Genomic DNA, 12,477 nt, shown 5'->3' on the forward strand with positions numbered 1-12,477 from the left:
CTTCAGTGTAAGCTTACCAGGCTGGTTTGCATGACTGTCAGGCTTGTAGTTGCCACTTGAATCTCATCTGCAGGTTGGCTCCCAGCCTGTTGCCAGCTGGTCCCCATGCATGTGCCAGCAGGCTCACAGCAGACGTAAGTGTTTAGCTGTTAGTAGCAACATGCAAAAAAAAGGAAAAGAAAGAAAAGAAACACCTTGGTGTGACATGTGGCAGTGGCAGAATGGGGACAAGGAACCAACATCCACAGACAGATCCCATGGCTACTGCCGTGAGTCTGAAGGTTGTCCGAAATGACCATTGCATAAACAAGGAGCAATCTTTAAAGCATCACATTGCACCCCTACTCCTTGATGTCCCAGGATGTGTGGGGGGAATCAGATCCAGCCGATTTCCAGTGCTGCATTGAATCGTACAATTCTTGCAGCATCCCGCACCCAAATCCTTAGAGGTAAGAAAGGGCCCAGTAACAACTGCAGCTGTCTCGTTTGCCCCAACAGGTTTGTAAAAGACCGGCGTCCCTCCATCTCGCCCAACTTCAACTTCCTGGGTCAGCTCCTAGAGTATGAGAGAAGCCTGAAGCGGCTCAAGGCTCTGAAGGCCCAAGGGGAGAAGGGCGAAGGGGAATCCCAGCAAGACCAGCCAGAAGCCCCTGAAGGCTGCAGGCACCAGATTCTGTCTACCTCAGAAAAGGCTGAGGAGCTATTCAGAAGCACAACCTCGGAGACTTCCTCGTTTGACTCCGAGAAGCCAACTGGAGTCTCCAAGGTTGTCTCGCCTACAGCACTGCAACAAGGGCTCCGTGGCCTCCACTTGTCTTCGGAGCGCATCCAAGACACCAACCGGCTGAAGCGTTCCTTCTCCCTGGACATCAAGTCAGCCTACACCCCTAGCCGGAGGCAGCAGGACCCTCCAGGTCCAACAGAGGCAGGAGAAACCCCCAAGCTGTGCAAGCTGGACAGCCCATCAGGTCCCAACGGCACATGCCAGTTCTCCCCTGTCCCAGACAGCCCGGACTGGCCCAGCGGGCCCGACTTCCTCCTCGAGGCCAAAGTACGGCAGAGACGGAAGCACAGGCACCAAGCCGGCTCCCCTGCCCACGGGCTGAGCCTTAACTTCAGTGGGGTGTGCGCCATGCACAAGAGCGCCAGCGTGGAGGACAGCCTCAAGCAGACGCTTCGGGCGGGCCTCCCCGGTGTGGGGCAGCAGCCGACCGCCACCCCGGCCCCCACCGGCACTTGGGGGGTGCACTTGGAGTCCCCCGGCACCCCTTCCTCTGAGAACCCCTGGTACTTCAGCACAGACTCAGCGGCGGGCGGCAAAGGCAGCGGGAGCGGGACTCTGTTTGCCGGCGCCGCCACCTACTCCTCCTTCAGCTGCAGCACAATCCAGGCGAGCTGCGAGATCAGGCTGAGGGACAAGCAGCGGGGCGAGCCGCGGGACGTGCGGCACAGCTGGCACGAGGACACCGCGGCCGAGAAGCAGTTCAAGCGCAGGAGCTGCCAGATGGAGTTCGAGGAGACCCTGTCGGAGAGCAGGTCTCGGGAAGACCTGGGCAAAATCAGCAAACAGTCTAGCTTTTCGGGCAGCATGGAAATCATTGAGGTGTCCTGACACTCACCTTGTGAGATCTGAGAGCAAGTTGCGTGTGCATCAGTGGGTGGGTGGGGAGAGGGAAGGCTGGCGAGATATTTAACTAGGTAGAGGGAAGGGGGAGGGGAGGGTATTATTTATATGCCTGTGTGCGTTTCCAAAGGGCACACATGCTGAAGCAAAGGCAAAGCTAAACGAATCCAAAGTCAAGAAACATAACGGTGCATGCTTGGTGCCCTCCCCTTTATGTTCCTACCTCCACCACCAAGGCAAAACCACACCGCATTCCCTTTTTTGGCAGGTGGAGGGTGTATTAACTCTTTAAAGCCTGGATTCCTTCCTTTCGCATGTAGTGCTGTCTCTGCCCGCCCGCCCCCCCCCAAAAAAAAGGCAGGGGGAAGGGGAGAGCTGAGGTGTAACTTCAAAGGTGGGGTGAAAGAGAAACAGGGGAGATATTAACATTGTAAAGACTTCCACTGAGGTAAAAGCTTTTTTTTTTTTCATTAAAAGAAGATTATTGTTGTTTGATCTGCAGGTTTGCAGTGGGGGAAGTCTAAAGGGAAGCAGGTTCTTTTCTTGTGAGAGTACATTAGCAACTCTTGATATTACCCACCCGCTCCCATTACAGGAGGAGAGCTTCAGGGTTGGACATTATCTGTGGTTGGCTCCTTCCCAGATTGGGCTGCAGAAACCTGGAGGGGCTAAATTTCAATAGCTTCCCTAGGTGTGTGTCCCCCTTCCCATACTGAGCATGCTCCTCTTGTGTTTCTCTGGCTAGAATTCTTAAATGCTGCACTGTGGCAGCCCTATACATATATAAATATATATTATATATAATATAAGAGAGAGAGAGAGAAACACAAAGAAAAAAGTTTAAATGGTTTTACTACAGTTTTTATTGAGACAAATAATATTTCAACTTTTCTTCTTAATTTATTTGAAGCTGTTCATTCTGGCAATGATTTTCAGACAATGTAGGGGCGGTACTTATCAGCTCTATTTTTACTGTGTATGGTATTTAAATCTGAAACATGAGTTTCAAAGCAATATCCTAGGCCTGCGGCTCCTTCTGTAACTCACGTCAGTGACGCAGACACCCCAAAAAGTGGGATGAGAAATCTGTCTGTGTGTGTGTGAGAGAGAGAGAGAGTGTGTGTGTGTGAGAGAGAGAGAGAGAGAGAGAGAATGCATGTGCGTGCACTTTTATTTAAAAAGAAAAGTGAGAAAATGTTCAACACAAACTGAGCCAGGAATCCTTCTTAATGCTTCTTTACTTCCTACACCTGTCGCATCTGCAATCAAAGCCATAAAACCTTTCTCTTCCTGGGTCTGGGTGGAGTATCACGGGGTTCCTTTATAAGAGAAGGAGAGTCCTGTTCTAAAGTCAGGAAGGGGCATCAAGAGAGCTTGATGAGTATTGGGTTTTCTTTTTAATTTTCTCTCTAGAGGAAATGTATTGGACCTGAGGGTTAAATTCCCAGAGGATGAGTCCCTTTCCAGCAGCCCAGGATATCTCCCAGATGAATGATGGTGACAATAGGCCATTCCCTGCCCTTCCGAAGGGGGGTGGATTATGGCGAATGGCCATTCAGATGCTGCTCTTTTCAAACAGTGTTCAACCCAGTCTCCATCAGGTTTTGTGGAAGGGGTTAGGGAGATACTTGATGCCTAAAACCTTGGCAAAGGATGGCTTTAGCTAGCTGAATGCATTCTGTTATTGTGGTACTAGAGGGGGGGGAATCATTGAAGGTTCTTAGGGATCCATCCCACTGTAAGGAAGTGTCCACTTACTGCTGCAAGCAGGAATTTCTTCCCAGCTTCAGTTCTCCATCATAAATTTGTGCCTACTCTGAAGTACATGTTCACTTTCTATCAGGGAGCTGCTGCCATACAGAGACTTCATAACGAATGCAAATCAGCCAATGAGAAAACAGTCCAAAGACAAATATATAAACCAGTAAAAGACCAAACTGAACAGCCTTTTGAGAAAGGAAGTTCTAGGAAAGATAGAAAGTATTTCAGCTGTGGTGCAAAGGACCCACTGATCCATTCCCAGCTCTCCCACCTTCAGCAGTCATCTTCCAACTGATGTGTTCACAAGGAGATTAGCTTGGCTATAGAACCTGTTTGTCATATCATTGAGAAATCGTGTTCATTGGCTGTGATATTACCCACAAAAGAAACCTAGTCCTGAGATCCCCACCGGCATACGTCATGGGGGAATGGTTGGCTGTAAGAAATCCTCCTGCACAGGATTAATTTTCCTTTTTTCGGAGATGGGGAAGAAAGATTCTCCCGACACTTTTCTAAAGATATACACCAAAAGACAGAGAAGAGGACAGGGTTAACCCAAGGTATTTTGACCCTTGAAATGGATAATCCATATCTTCCCACCTCATCCCAATGGTAAAAAGTATAAGAATAAAGTACACCACTTATGTCACTCTTTAATGGCAGAAATCTGCTGCCTGAAGTGGCTGCTTCCTTCCGTTTCATAGTGGGGCTGGCCCTGGATGAGGATGAGCTGGAGTCTGTTCCCCCTAGTTGAACTAAGGCAGCCTTGCCCACCCTAGGCTTCCCAGGTCTTGTTGGGATGATGAGAGATGTAATCCAACAACACCTGGGGTCAGGGGAAGGCTGAACCTAAGGGCAGGTTGAAACATGATGGTCTTTTTTTGTGTAGTTGCTAGGAAGGTTGCTGTGCAGTGAAGTCTCTCTATAGAGGTGGTAATATTTGTAAATCACCAACTGTGCAGATGGGCCCAATCGCATGGAGAGTCAAACCCCAGCGAATCATGTTCATGGTTGCCATCTGTCCATGTGATTGGACTGATCTATGTGGTATGTAGCTGTGAAATATTACCATTCTTGCACGACGCTGCACAAAGTATTTTTTGGAGGCCACGTTGTTCACATTGGTCTCTTGTTCTGCTCCAAGTGATGGCCTCAGCAGTATGGTCGCTCCAACCCACAAGGCAAAGGTCTAGATTCCAGCAGGTACTAAGCTGGCAAGGCTAGGTCTAGGTTCTGGCAAGGCGAGAGCTCCCTGGACAGCAGACTGGAGACTCAGAGCACAGCTCAGATGTTGTCTCGGCACTATTCAGCCTCATGCTGAACCTTAAGTAGGAGCTGCAGCTCTGTGTAACCAACTCTTCTTTGGGTGAGAGGATTCTCATTTAAAGGGGCCCAGGCAATGGATCCAATGGAGTTAGGGAGACTCTAGTTGCATGAGGGCTTCTAGAGTCCTTCAGGTCAGAGGAGGGCACTGTGACCATCTTGGGCCAAAAAGGTGCTGCAACAACGGGCTTCTGCTGCGCCAGTGTTTCTGGTTAGTATGGACATTTGCAGCTGACCAAGGGTTGATCCCTCTCACATTCTGAATATTTGGCCTCATCCCCCAAAGTTTGGGAGTCTGACCCTGGGGGCTTGAGCAGGAGAATGAGTTAGCAAATCAGTAGAGTGTTGATAATTCAGCTAATAGGGCAAAGGTTCCCAGTCAAAAACACAAAAGTGGGAGGGAAGAACATTTTCGCTCTTTGGCCACACTGGTCTTCTTCCCTTTTGAGGAGTAGCAACACATTCCCTCAACAGCTCCTGGCAGAGACACTGCAATGCTGCTTCCTTCTTTTGGAACACAGGCCTAGAGCCATCTCTCTTAAAGCCGAAAGCACATTTTTCTCTTTGTGTAACTGTTTTTGCATTTGCTCCTTTCTTATCACATGCTGGTTTTTTGAGCCAATACCTCAGGGTTGTTTGTGTAGCTTTTAAATGAGAAAAAAAATTTATTTGAGATAAAAGCAACTTCATTTCTTTTCCCATTTTCTTTCTTGTTGAAATGTGATTTTTTTTACAAAAATAAAAAATCCTACACAAGACAAAAAATAAATAAAAATCTCAGGTTCAGAGCTTACCAACACAAACCACAGGGAGCAGCAATATGATGTTTTTTGCATCAGATTGTCTGTTTCCTGACTGTAACAATTGCTGTCTGTACTCTACCAAGACATAAGGTAGAGACCTCATGATACTTATTTTACCAAAATATTTTCATATTAGATGCTGCAAGCTCAGAAGTGATCCGACTGACCTGCATAGTATTTTGAAAGTAGCATGACAGAGTAGTGGGGGCTGGGGGAAGTGGAATAGGATAAACATGGGTTACCTAGGTTGAGAGTTTCTTTTTGATCCCTCTTCACATTTTCAACCATAACTTAATGCATCTGGGTGCTTAATGTATATTGATGCTTTCAGATGCTTTAAGTTCAGAATCCTCATTTCCTCCAGTAGATTGCATCCAAAGGGTGGATTAACCCTTTAGCAGCATGAAACTCCATGTTTTAAAACAGTGTTTCTCAAACTTTGGTCCCCAGCTGTTGTTGGACTACAACTCCCATCATCCCTGACCGCTGGTCCTGCTAGCTAGGGATGATGGGGACCCAAGTTTGAGAAACACTTAATCCTGTGCCTCTTTTCCTGTGCGACCAACAGGAGAATAGAATTCAGACATGCAGGTGATTAGAACAGATATTGCTGCAGGGCAGAACTCTTCATAATGGAGCACTGCTTTCATAAATGGTATGCAGTAGACATGAAGGATGAAATCTATAAGGCTGTTAAGCAATCCAGTCTTCAGCAGTCACTCCCCAGCATCTCTGCTTTTCACAACTAAATTGCTGTCCTAGGTTGGTTGTTGTTGTTTTTGAAAAAAGTCCACAAGGAATTAAAAACAGTCACTTGGAAAGTTCACAGATCATTGGCACTGCAGCGTTCAGCATGTCCCTTGGGAATTTTTACAGGGATGACCTGGAGAATCCTATCTCTTTTCAGTGTCTGCTGCCATCTTTGCCGTGACACAATGTGCTACTTGCACTCTGTGAATACCAAGGGCCCTTGAGATCTGTTCTGTGTTACAAGTGTAGCAGTGTTTGGTGCAGAAAATACCACAAGGACAAATTTGTGACAGCTACTGAACACTTGAAATTTATACAAAAGTGCTGCAGTCCATTCTGTCAGACAAAAACTTTCTCAGTTCACAATCTGATTTCAGCCAGTGCTGCAAAGTCAATCCTTACAGTATATTCTAGCACCTAATAGCATCAGTGGGGAAGGACAAAAATGAATGGTTGCTTGCTCTGAAGAGCTGCCACCTGCTGTCATTTCAGAGCAATCACTCCTCCAGAATTAAAAGGTGGGGAAGAATATGTGGGTATTCAGGCTAGCATTCCCAGCAAGCTGCAAAATTGCCAACAGTTCCCTTCAGCAGGAAACAAAAAGTGGGCCAATCTGAGTGGGGGGAGGAATTTCTAGGACAATTGGTGGAGATTGAAGTGAAAATCGGGGGATTTTCTCAAATGCAGAGAATATCAAAAAAAGAAGAGCAATTTAAAATAGTGAAAGACACAGTCTTAATTTTCACCCTTCTTATGAAAATCAAATTTGCATTTTCTATTTCCTTTCTAACCGTGTTAGAAGCCATATTCGGGCTATTTTCCATAGCCCTATGTGGAATGTATCCTGCAGGAAATAATCTACCATTGCCTTCTATTGAAAACATCAGAAAAATGCCATTATGCTTGTCTTAGTTGAACTCAAAAGGCATCTTTGCCTTGTCTTTATTGGGATCAGGTTAAGCCCACAGGTGACCTAGAACAGCTTTTCCTGAAAATATTATTAGCTGTTTAACTAAGGGTTGCCATATTTCAAAAAATGAAAATCCAGCCACAAAAGTTGTTGAGCTTCTTTTGCTAAATTTCAAGCTTTTTTAAAGGAAATTGGCCAAAATCTACATGTCCAACATGGGCTGCCATATGGCTGGCTAAATCCCAGCTATGTCTGGAAAATTCTGGACGTATGGCAACCCTAGTTGAACTCGCCAGTTCTTATCAGTCAGGAAATTGCTCCAGGGGACCTCCGACTTCAATTCTAATCTGATGTTCATGCTTCAACTACACAGTTATCTGCCACAGAATTATTGCCAACTCAGTAGCAGAATGCAGGCGAACCAAAGCCCCCATGTGAGAACTCAGAAGTAGGAATCTAGGGCCTGCAAATAGGTTCTGCTCACGGACAATCAGAATTATATGAAAACATTTGATTTGCTGTGAGACAAGTGTCTTCCGGGATGCAAATAAGGTCTTTAAGATTTATTTAAAAGGTAAGGCAAAAACAACAACAACAACCCCACTATAAAACAACCACCCTCTGGCACAACAATTTGTGTGCGATGTCAATGAAATATCCCAGGAACTTTTTAAAAAAATTCATCATAAATCCAAGCTCTAGTGTTTGTGGGACAATGCCGGCTTACTGAGTTCATAATGCAAGTTTGCAGTTTGCTTTCATGGCAGATTCTGGAGAAGTATCATTTTCCTGCCTCTTAACCCTCAAGCTTAAAAAACAAAAAGTGGTGGAGATATGCTGTTTTGACCTCACTTGAGATGCAAAACACTAAGGCTGGCACCACCCAGGTCTATGGTGAATTTCTGGCTTGCAGCACCATTTCTTTGCAACAGCAACAAAAATAGGTTGAGTTTCCCTCCCGCTTTGTAAGTCTGTGCTATGTTTCTTTGACCCTCCACCTCCTTTCTCATCTGCGCTCTCTGGTTTTATTTATTTTTTCCTTTTCCCTGTGTTTCTTCCTGTAGCCATATGCTCTTGTTCTGTCTCCTCTCCTGGATGCCATCCCTTTAAAAGGAGGTATTTTCTGCCTTCCTCCTGATCCTAATGCTAATGATAATAAGCTATCAATGTTGTAATTGCAATGTATGAATTATAGATTTAAGTATTTATTATTATTATTATTATTATTATTATTATTATTATGTAATTTTACTTCTATGTACGTTGATCTTTGTTTCTCTGTTGTGAGTATATGCAGAACTTTTCCATCTCCAACTGCCCTTTTGCCTTCCCTGACTCCTTGTAGGTCAGTACTATGGCACGTCAGGTCGTTAGATGTCATAAGGAGGAAGAGATCAGTTCTTGTGGAGTTTGGAAAGGTGTGGAGTAGCTATCTCCACGGAAGTTTCTAGGGAGCAACAGAAGAGTTCCAAAATGATTTCAAATTATTAAGTAGTACTTTAGAAGATATAGAATCAACATAATCCACATTTTCTTCATCCTAGAGCAGTGATGGCCAAACCTGGCCCTCCAGCTGCTTTGGGACTACAACTCCCATTATCCCTAGCTAACAGGACCAGTGGCCAGGGATGATGGGAACTGTAGTCCCAAAACAGCTGGTGGGCCAAGTTTGGCCATCACTGTCCTAGAGCTTGTCTGCACTGCAAAAAACGTTTCAGTGCAATGTCTTCCCAAACCCTAACACCCCCCCCCCACACAAGTAGCCCTAAGAATTATATTGCAATGGCGACATTTCAGCAGTCCAGATTTCTCCCTAGAGATATAAAAAAACAAACAAACCTGCATCTGTGCCTGATGATGAAGTGTTTAGTTTCCAAATCCTATCACAAATACGTGACGGCACTGTGCTTTAGAATTTTCAGCCACCTCAAGAACTGGGATTACGTTGGTCCAAACAGACCGGAAGAGATTTAAATGCTTATGATTTACTTAGAAGTAAGGACATTTCCACACAGGAATCTTAAAGGAGTTCTTGCTTCAGTTGCTTTGTTACGCTAACGCAAAATTCTCCCTCTTCCACATTAATAATGATCAGAGATTCACATAACTAATGAGAAAGTTCAAAGGTGAATTAAGATTAAATTATTACTGGAATTATTGTCCTAGTAAAACTAAAACCACAATATAATTTATACAAAGTTCCAGGTCATGAACAAGTCTACAAAACACCCCCTGATAAATGGGCTGAGGCCTGTTCCTGTATGAGAAAGAGCTGTCCATGTTCCGTCACAAATTTCTCAAGGAATTTAGGATGACAGAAACTATCAGGCACAACCCCTGTGTGTTTAGGTATCATCTGGTGACTCACGTCTCAACATTCCTATATTGCTAAACACATTTTCCTTCCCAGCATTGGAAAGAAATGTCAGTATTACTGAAAACTCGAGTGAACAAAAAGACTTATTTGTCTCCTGTAAAGACACCTCTGTGCCACAGTACTTTCCTAGCCAACCTTGGTAGGAATCAGTTTAAGGTGAGATTATTAAGAATAGCCATCAAACAGACTATATTTGCAATGCAAAAGACACAAAATGTGGAAGAAGAGAGGTGCAGAATGAGGTCTTTCCATTGCAGTATCTTACATTTATTTATTGTTGCTCAGAATTCTTTTGGAAGGAGTAGAGAAACTGAGTTACCTATATTCTCAGGAGGCATACGTAGAATCCCTTTTTGGTCTCTTGTCTTCAGAGCCATGTTTTTATCCCAGGTCTCCTGTCTTGCAAACATTCACAGACAAAGATTGATTAGGGCGAGTTGTTGGAACCCCCTAATCCAGGCGCAGAACGGAAGGTCTTAGTCTGTGGGGAAATCCTCATACACAAGAAGTGAATAGGTCTCAAACTGAGCAGTTCAGTATCAAAGGTTGCCCTTGGAAGGCTGGGGAATGAGTTTTGAAGTCCCTGTGCTTTCTAGGATTGAATTCTGAGTACTGTCCCAGGTGGGCTACAGGTTGGGTGGGATGGGGTGGGGAATAGACTTCTTGCATCTAGTCTGTGAGTTCGTTCCCTCTCTCATGAGTCATGATAACCAAAATGCATCCCCTTCTGCCTGCTAAAGGAATGCTGACATTGGATGTTGCCTGGCAGGACTAAGTGGTGCACTCTGCCCCGGCTTCGACTTTATTTATTTATTACTGGAGGCTGTAAACAGCAGTGCTTTTTTACCCTCTCTTTCTTTTCCTTTCTTTTGTATTTGGGAACAATGTGTTGTAATAAATTCCTAATAGATGTTTTAACAGCCAGTGTCAGTTTTGTTCTTTAATGATGTGTGTGTGTGTGTGGAGTGACAAGGGGGGGAGAAAAGGGAGGGTAATGAGAGCAATCATAGGGGATCACAATAAAGCTGATGGGAGCAATGGTCAGGTCAGCTAAAACAACAGTATTTTACTGTTCCAACCATGAAAGCCCACATTCTGCCATAGAACCAGTGCTGGGATGTGAATAGGGACAGCCTCCCCCAACCTGATGTCTTCCAGATATTTTGGATAGCTCCGTTGGTAGAGTGTGAGACACTCGGTCTTGGGGTCTTCTGCATTGCAGGAGTTGGACTAGATGATCCTCGTGGTCCCTTCCAAGTCTACAATTCTGTTGTTCTGCATCTCCCATCAGCCCCACCCAGTTGGCGAAGGCTGGAATAGGGATGCCAGAGAAATGAAATCTCTGAAATAGGAATCTTTTAGAACACTGTTTTAGAAATTACCTATAATTCCCAGGGGAGCCATTTAAGAGGAAGACTCAGGAAATCACCTCAAGACACTTTATTTCTGATCCGAAAGGCCCCTAGCAGACACACAAATGAAGGCCAGGACACACATAATGGTCAGGCTGGAAGCCCCTAGCAAAGATTAAGCAATGGTCTTTACAGGGTAGGGTAGGATAAGTTACATTTAGGCTACCACAGTTTGTCCAGACTCAGCATGCCCATTCCAGAACCTTCTAACTAGCTAAAATACTGACCAGTCATAAAACATCACCCCATATATCAGAACCAATTACAGAACATCAACCCACTTAACATCGCACCACACCTAGAATGTTCCCCCAAACTCCACTTCCCATCCAAGTTCACACAAAGTTTATTTCAAAAGAGACTTGTCTTAACAGTAGAAAAAGCCATTTCCCCACCCCACCCCCATACACAGAACCAGATCGGCACCTCCCAGACTTCTCTGAATTTCGCGACAGTTTGCCACCATTTCAGTGGCAACAACCTGCTGCATAATGGTGGGATGGAAGTTGCCCCGCAGGCTGAAGGTTTTGTACCTGCGCAGCTGGGGATGGTTACAAACATGTAGGAAGAAAGCATGATGAATTCTATATTGGTAAGGTACACGGAGCTATAGGCAGGTACGAGTTAGGGAACGCATTGAAGCTTAGAAGAGGCAATAGGTTCTTAGAACTATCCAGATAAATATTTAAAGTGCTATATTTAAAAAGAAACCCATGTCCACAAACAAAAACAGGTAAGATTGAAAACAAAAGAATACAAATGCACGATGGCTTAAATGCTAACTAGAGATAACTGGTGAATAAGGAGGCATGGACCAATTATTTATTTATTAGCTATAAATATTTATGCCCCACCTTTCCATGAATCATGCCCAAGGCAGCCAAAAGCAGCAGTAGATACAAAAAATCAATAAAACAATTATGGTTGTATCAGGACGGGATGATGGAGTTAACCAGAAGGCATTACCCACTTTTAAGTGTGTGAGAGATCCACATAAAAACACCCAGACATCAGTTCCCTTAATTCGAATAAATTTAAAGGAGCTGACACAAAATTACAGTGAAAAAATAGTTTTGAGACCTGACATTCGCCATGTTTGGTCCCAATATTTGGAAAGGTTTCCATATCTACCTAAAATAAGTTTGTTTTAGTGGCTCTAAAACAGTGGTGGCTGTCCTGTAGCTGTCAGATGTTATTGGCTTCCATCAGTCCCAGTCATGTGTATTGATAAAATTAAATTGATTTTATCTATATAAGCATAAAAAGAACATAAAATTGGTTCCAGAGACTAATAGACACAGCAAAAATCACTCCGGAATTACTTTCCACAGAGCACATTTTTTTTGTTACCATAAACCTAACTTGGCTTTACTATAATTACGGTACCACAAGGTCTAAGCACTGAAGATTCAGACTGTGCTTTAACTCCCTCAAAATCTGCACTGGCACAAAATTCAGAAGGTATATATTGGATAATACCCCCAAACAGTCTCAAAAATATCCTATTGCAATCCACA

At 44.4% G+C, this 12,477-nt stretch overlaps 1 protein-coding gene across 3 annotated transcripts in view; it reads left to right on the forward strand.

The window, feature by feature from the left end:
* DUSP8 (dual specificity phosphatase 8) overlaps positions 1 to 10,466 on the forward strand; it is an 81,237-nt gene extending 70,771 nt beyond the window's left edge. For all 3 annotated transcript variants that reach the window (XM_083720629.1, XM_083720630.1, XM_083720631.1), the window contains one exon: positions 499 to 10,466. In XM_083720629.1, coding sequence (XP_083576755.1) covers positions 499 to 1,612 — 1,114 coding nt within the window. In that variant the 3' untranslated portion in view covers positions 1,613 to 10,466. The remainder of the gene's footprint in view (positions 1 to 498) is intronic.
* Positions 10,467 to 12,477: the final 2,011 nt, after the last annotated feature.

The sequence above is a fragment of the Podarcis gaigeae genome (assembly GCF_964106915.1).
Source record: "Podarcis gaigeae genome assembly, chromosome: 1".
Taxonomy (NCBI): domain Eukaryota; kingdom Metazoa; phylum Chordata; class Lepidosauria; order Squamata; family Lacertidae; genus Podarcis; species Podarcis gaigeae.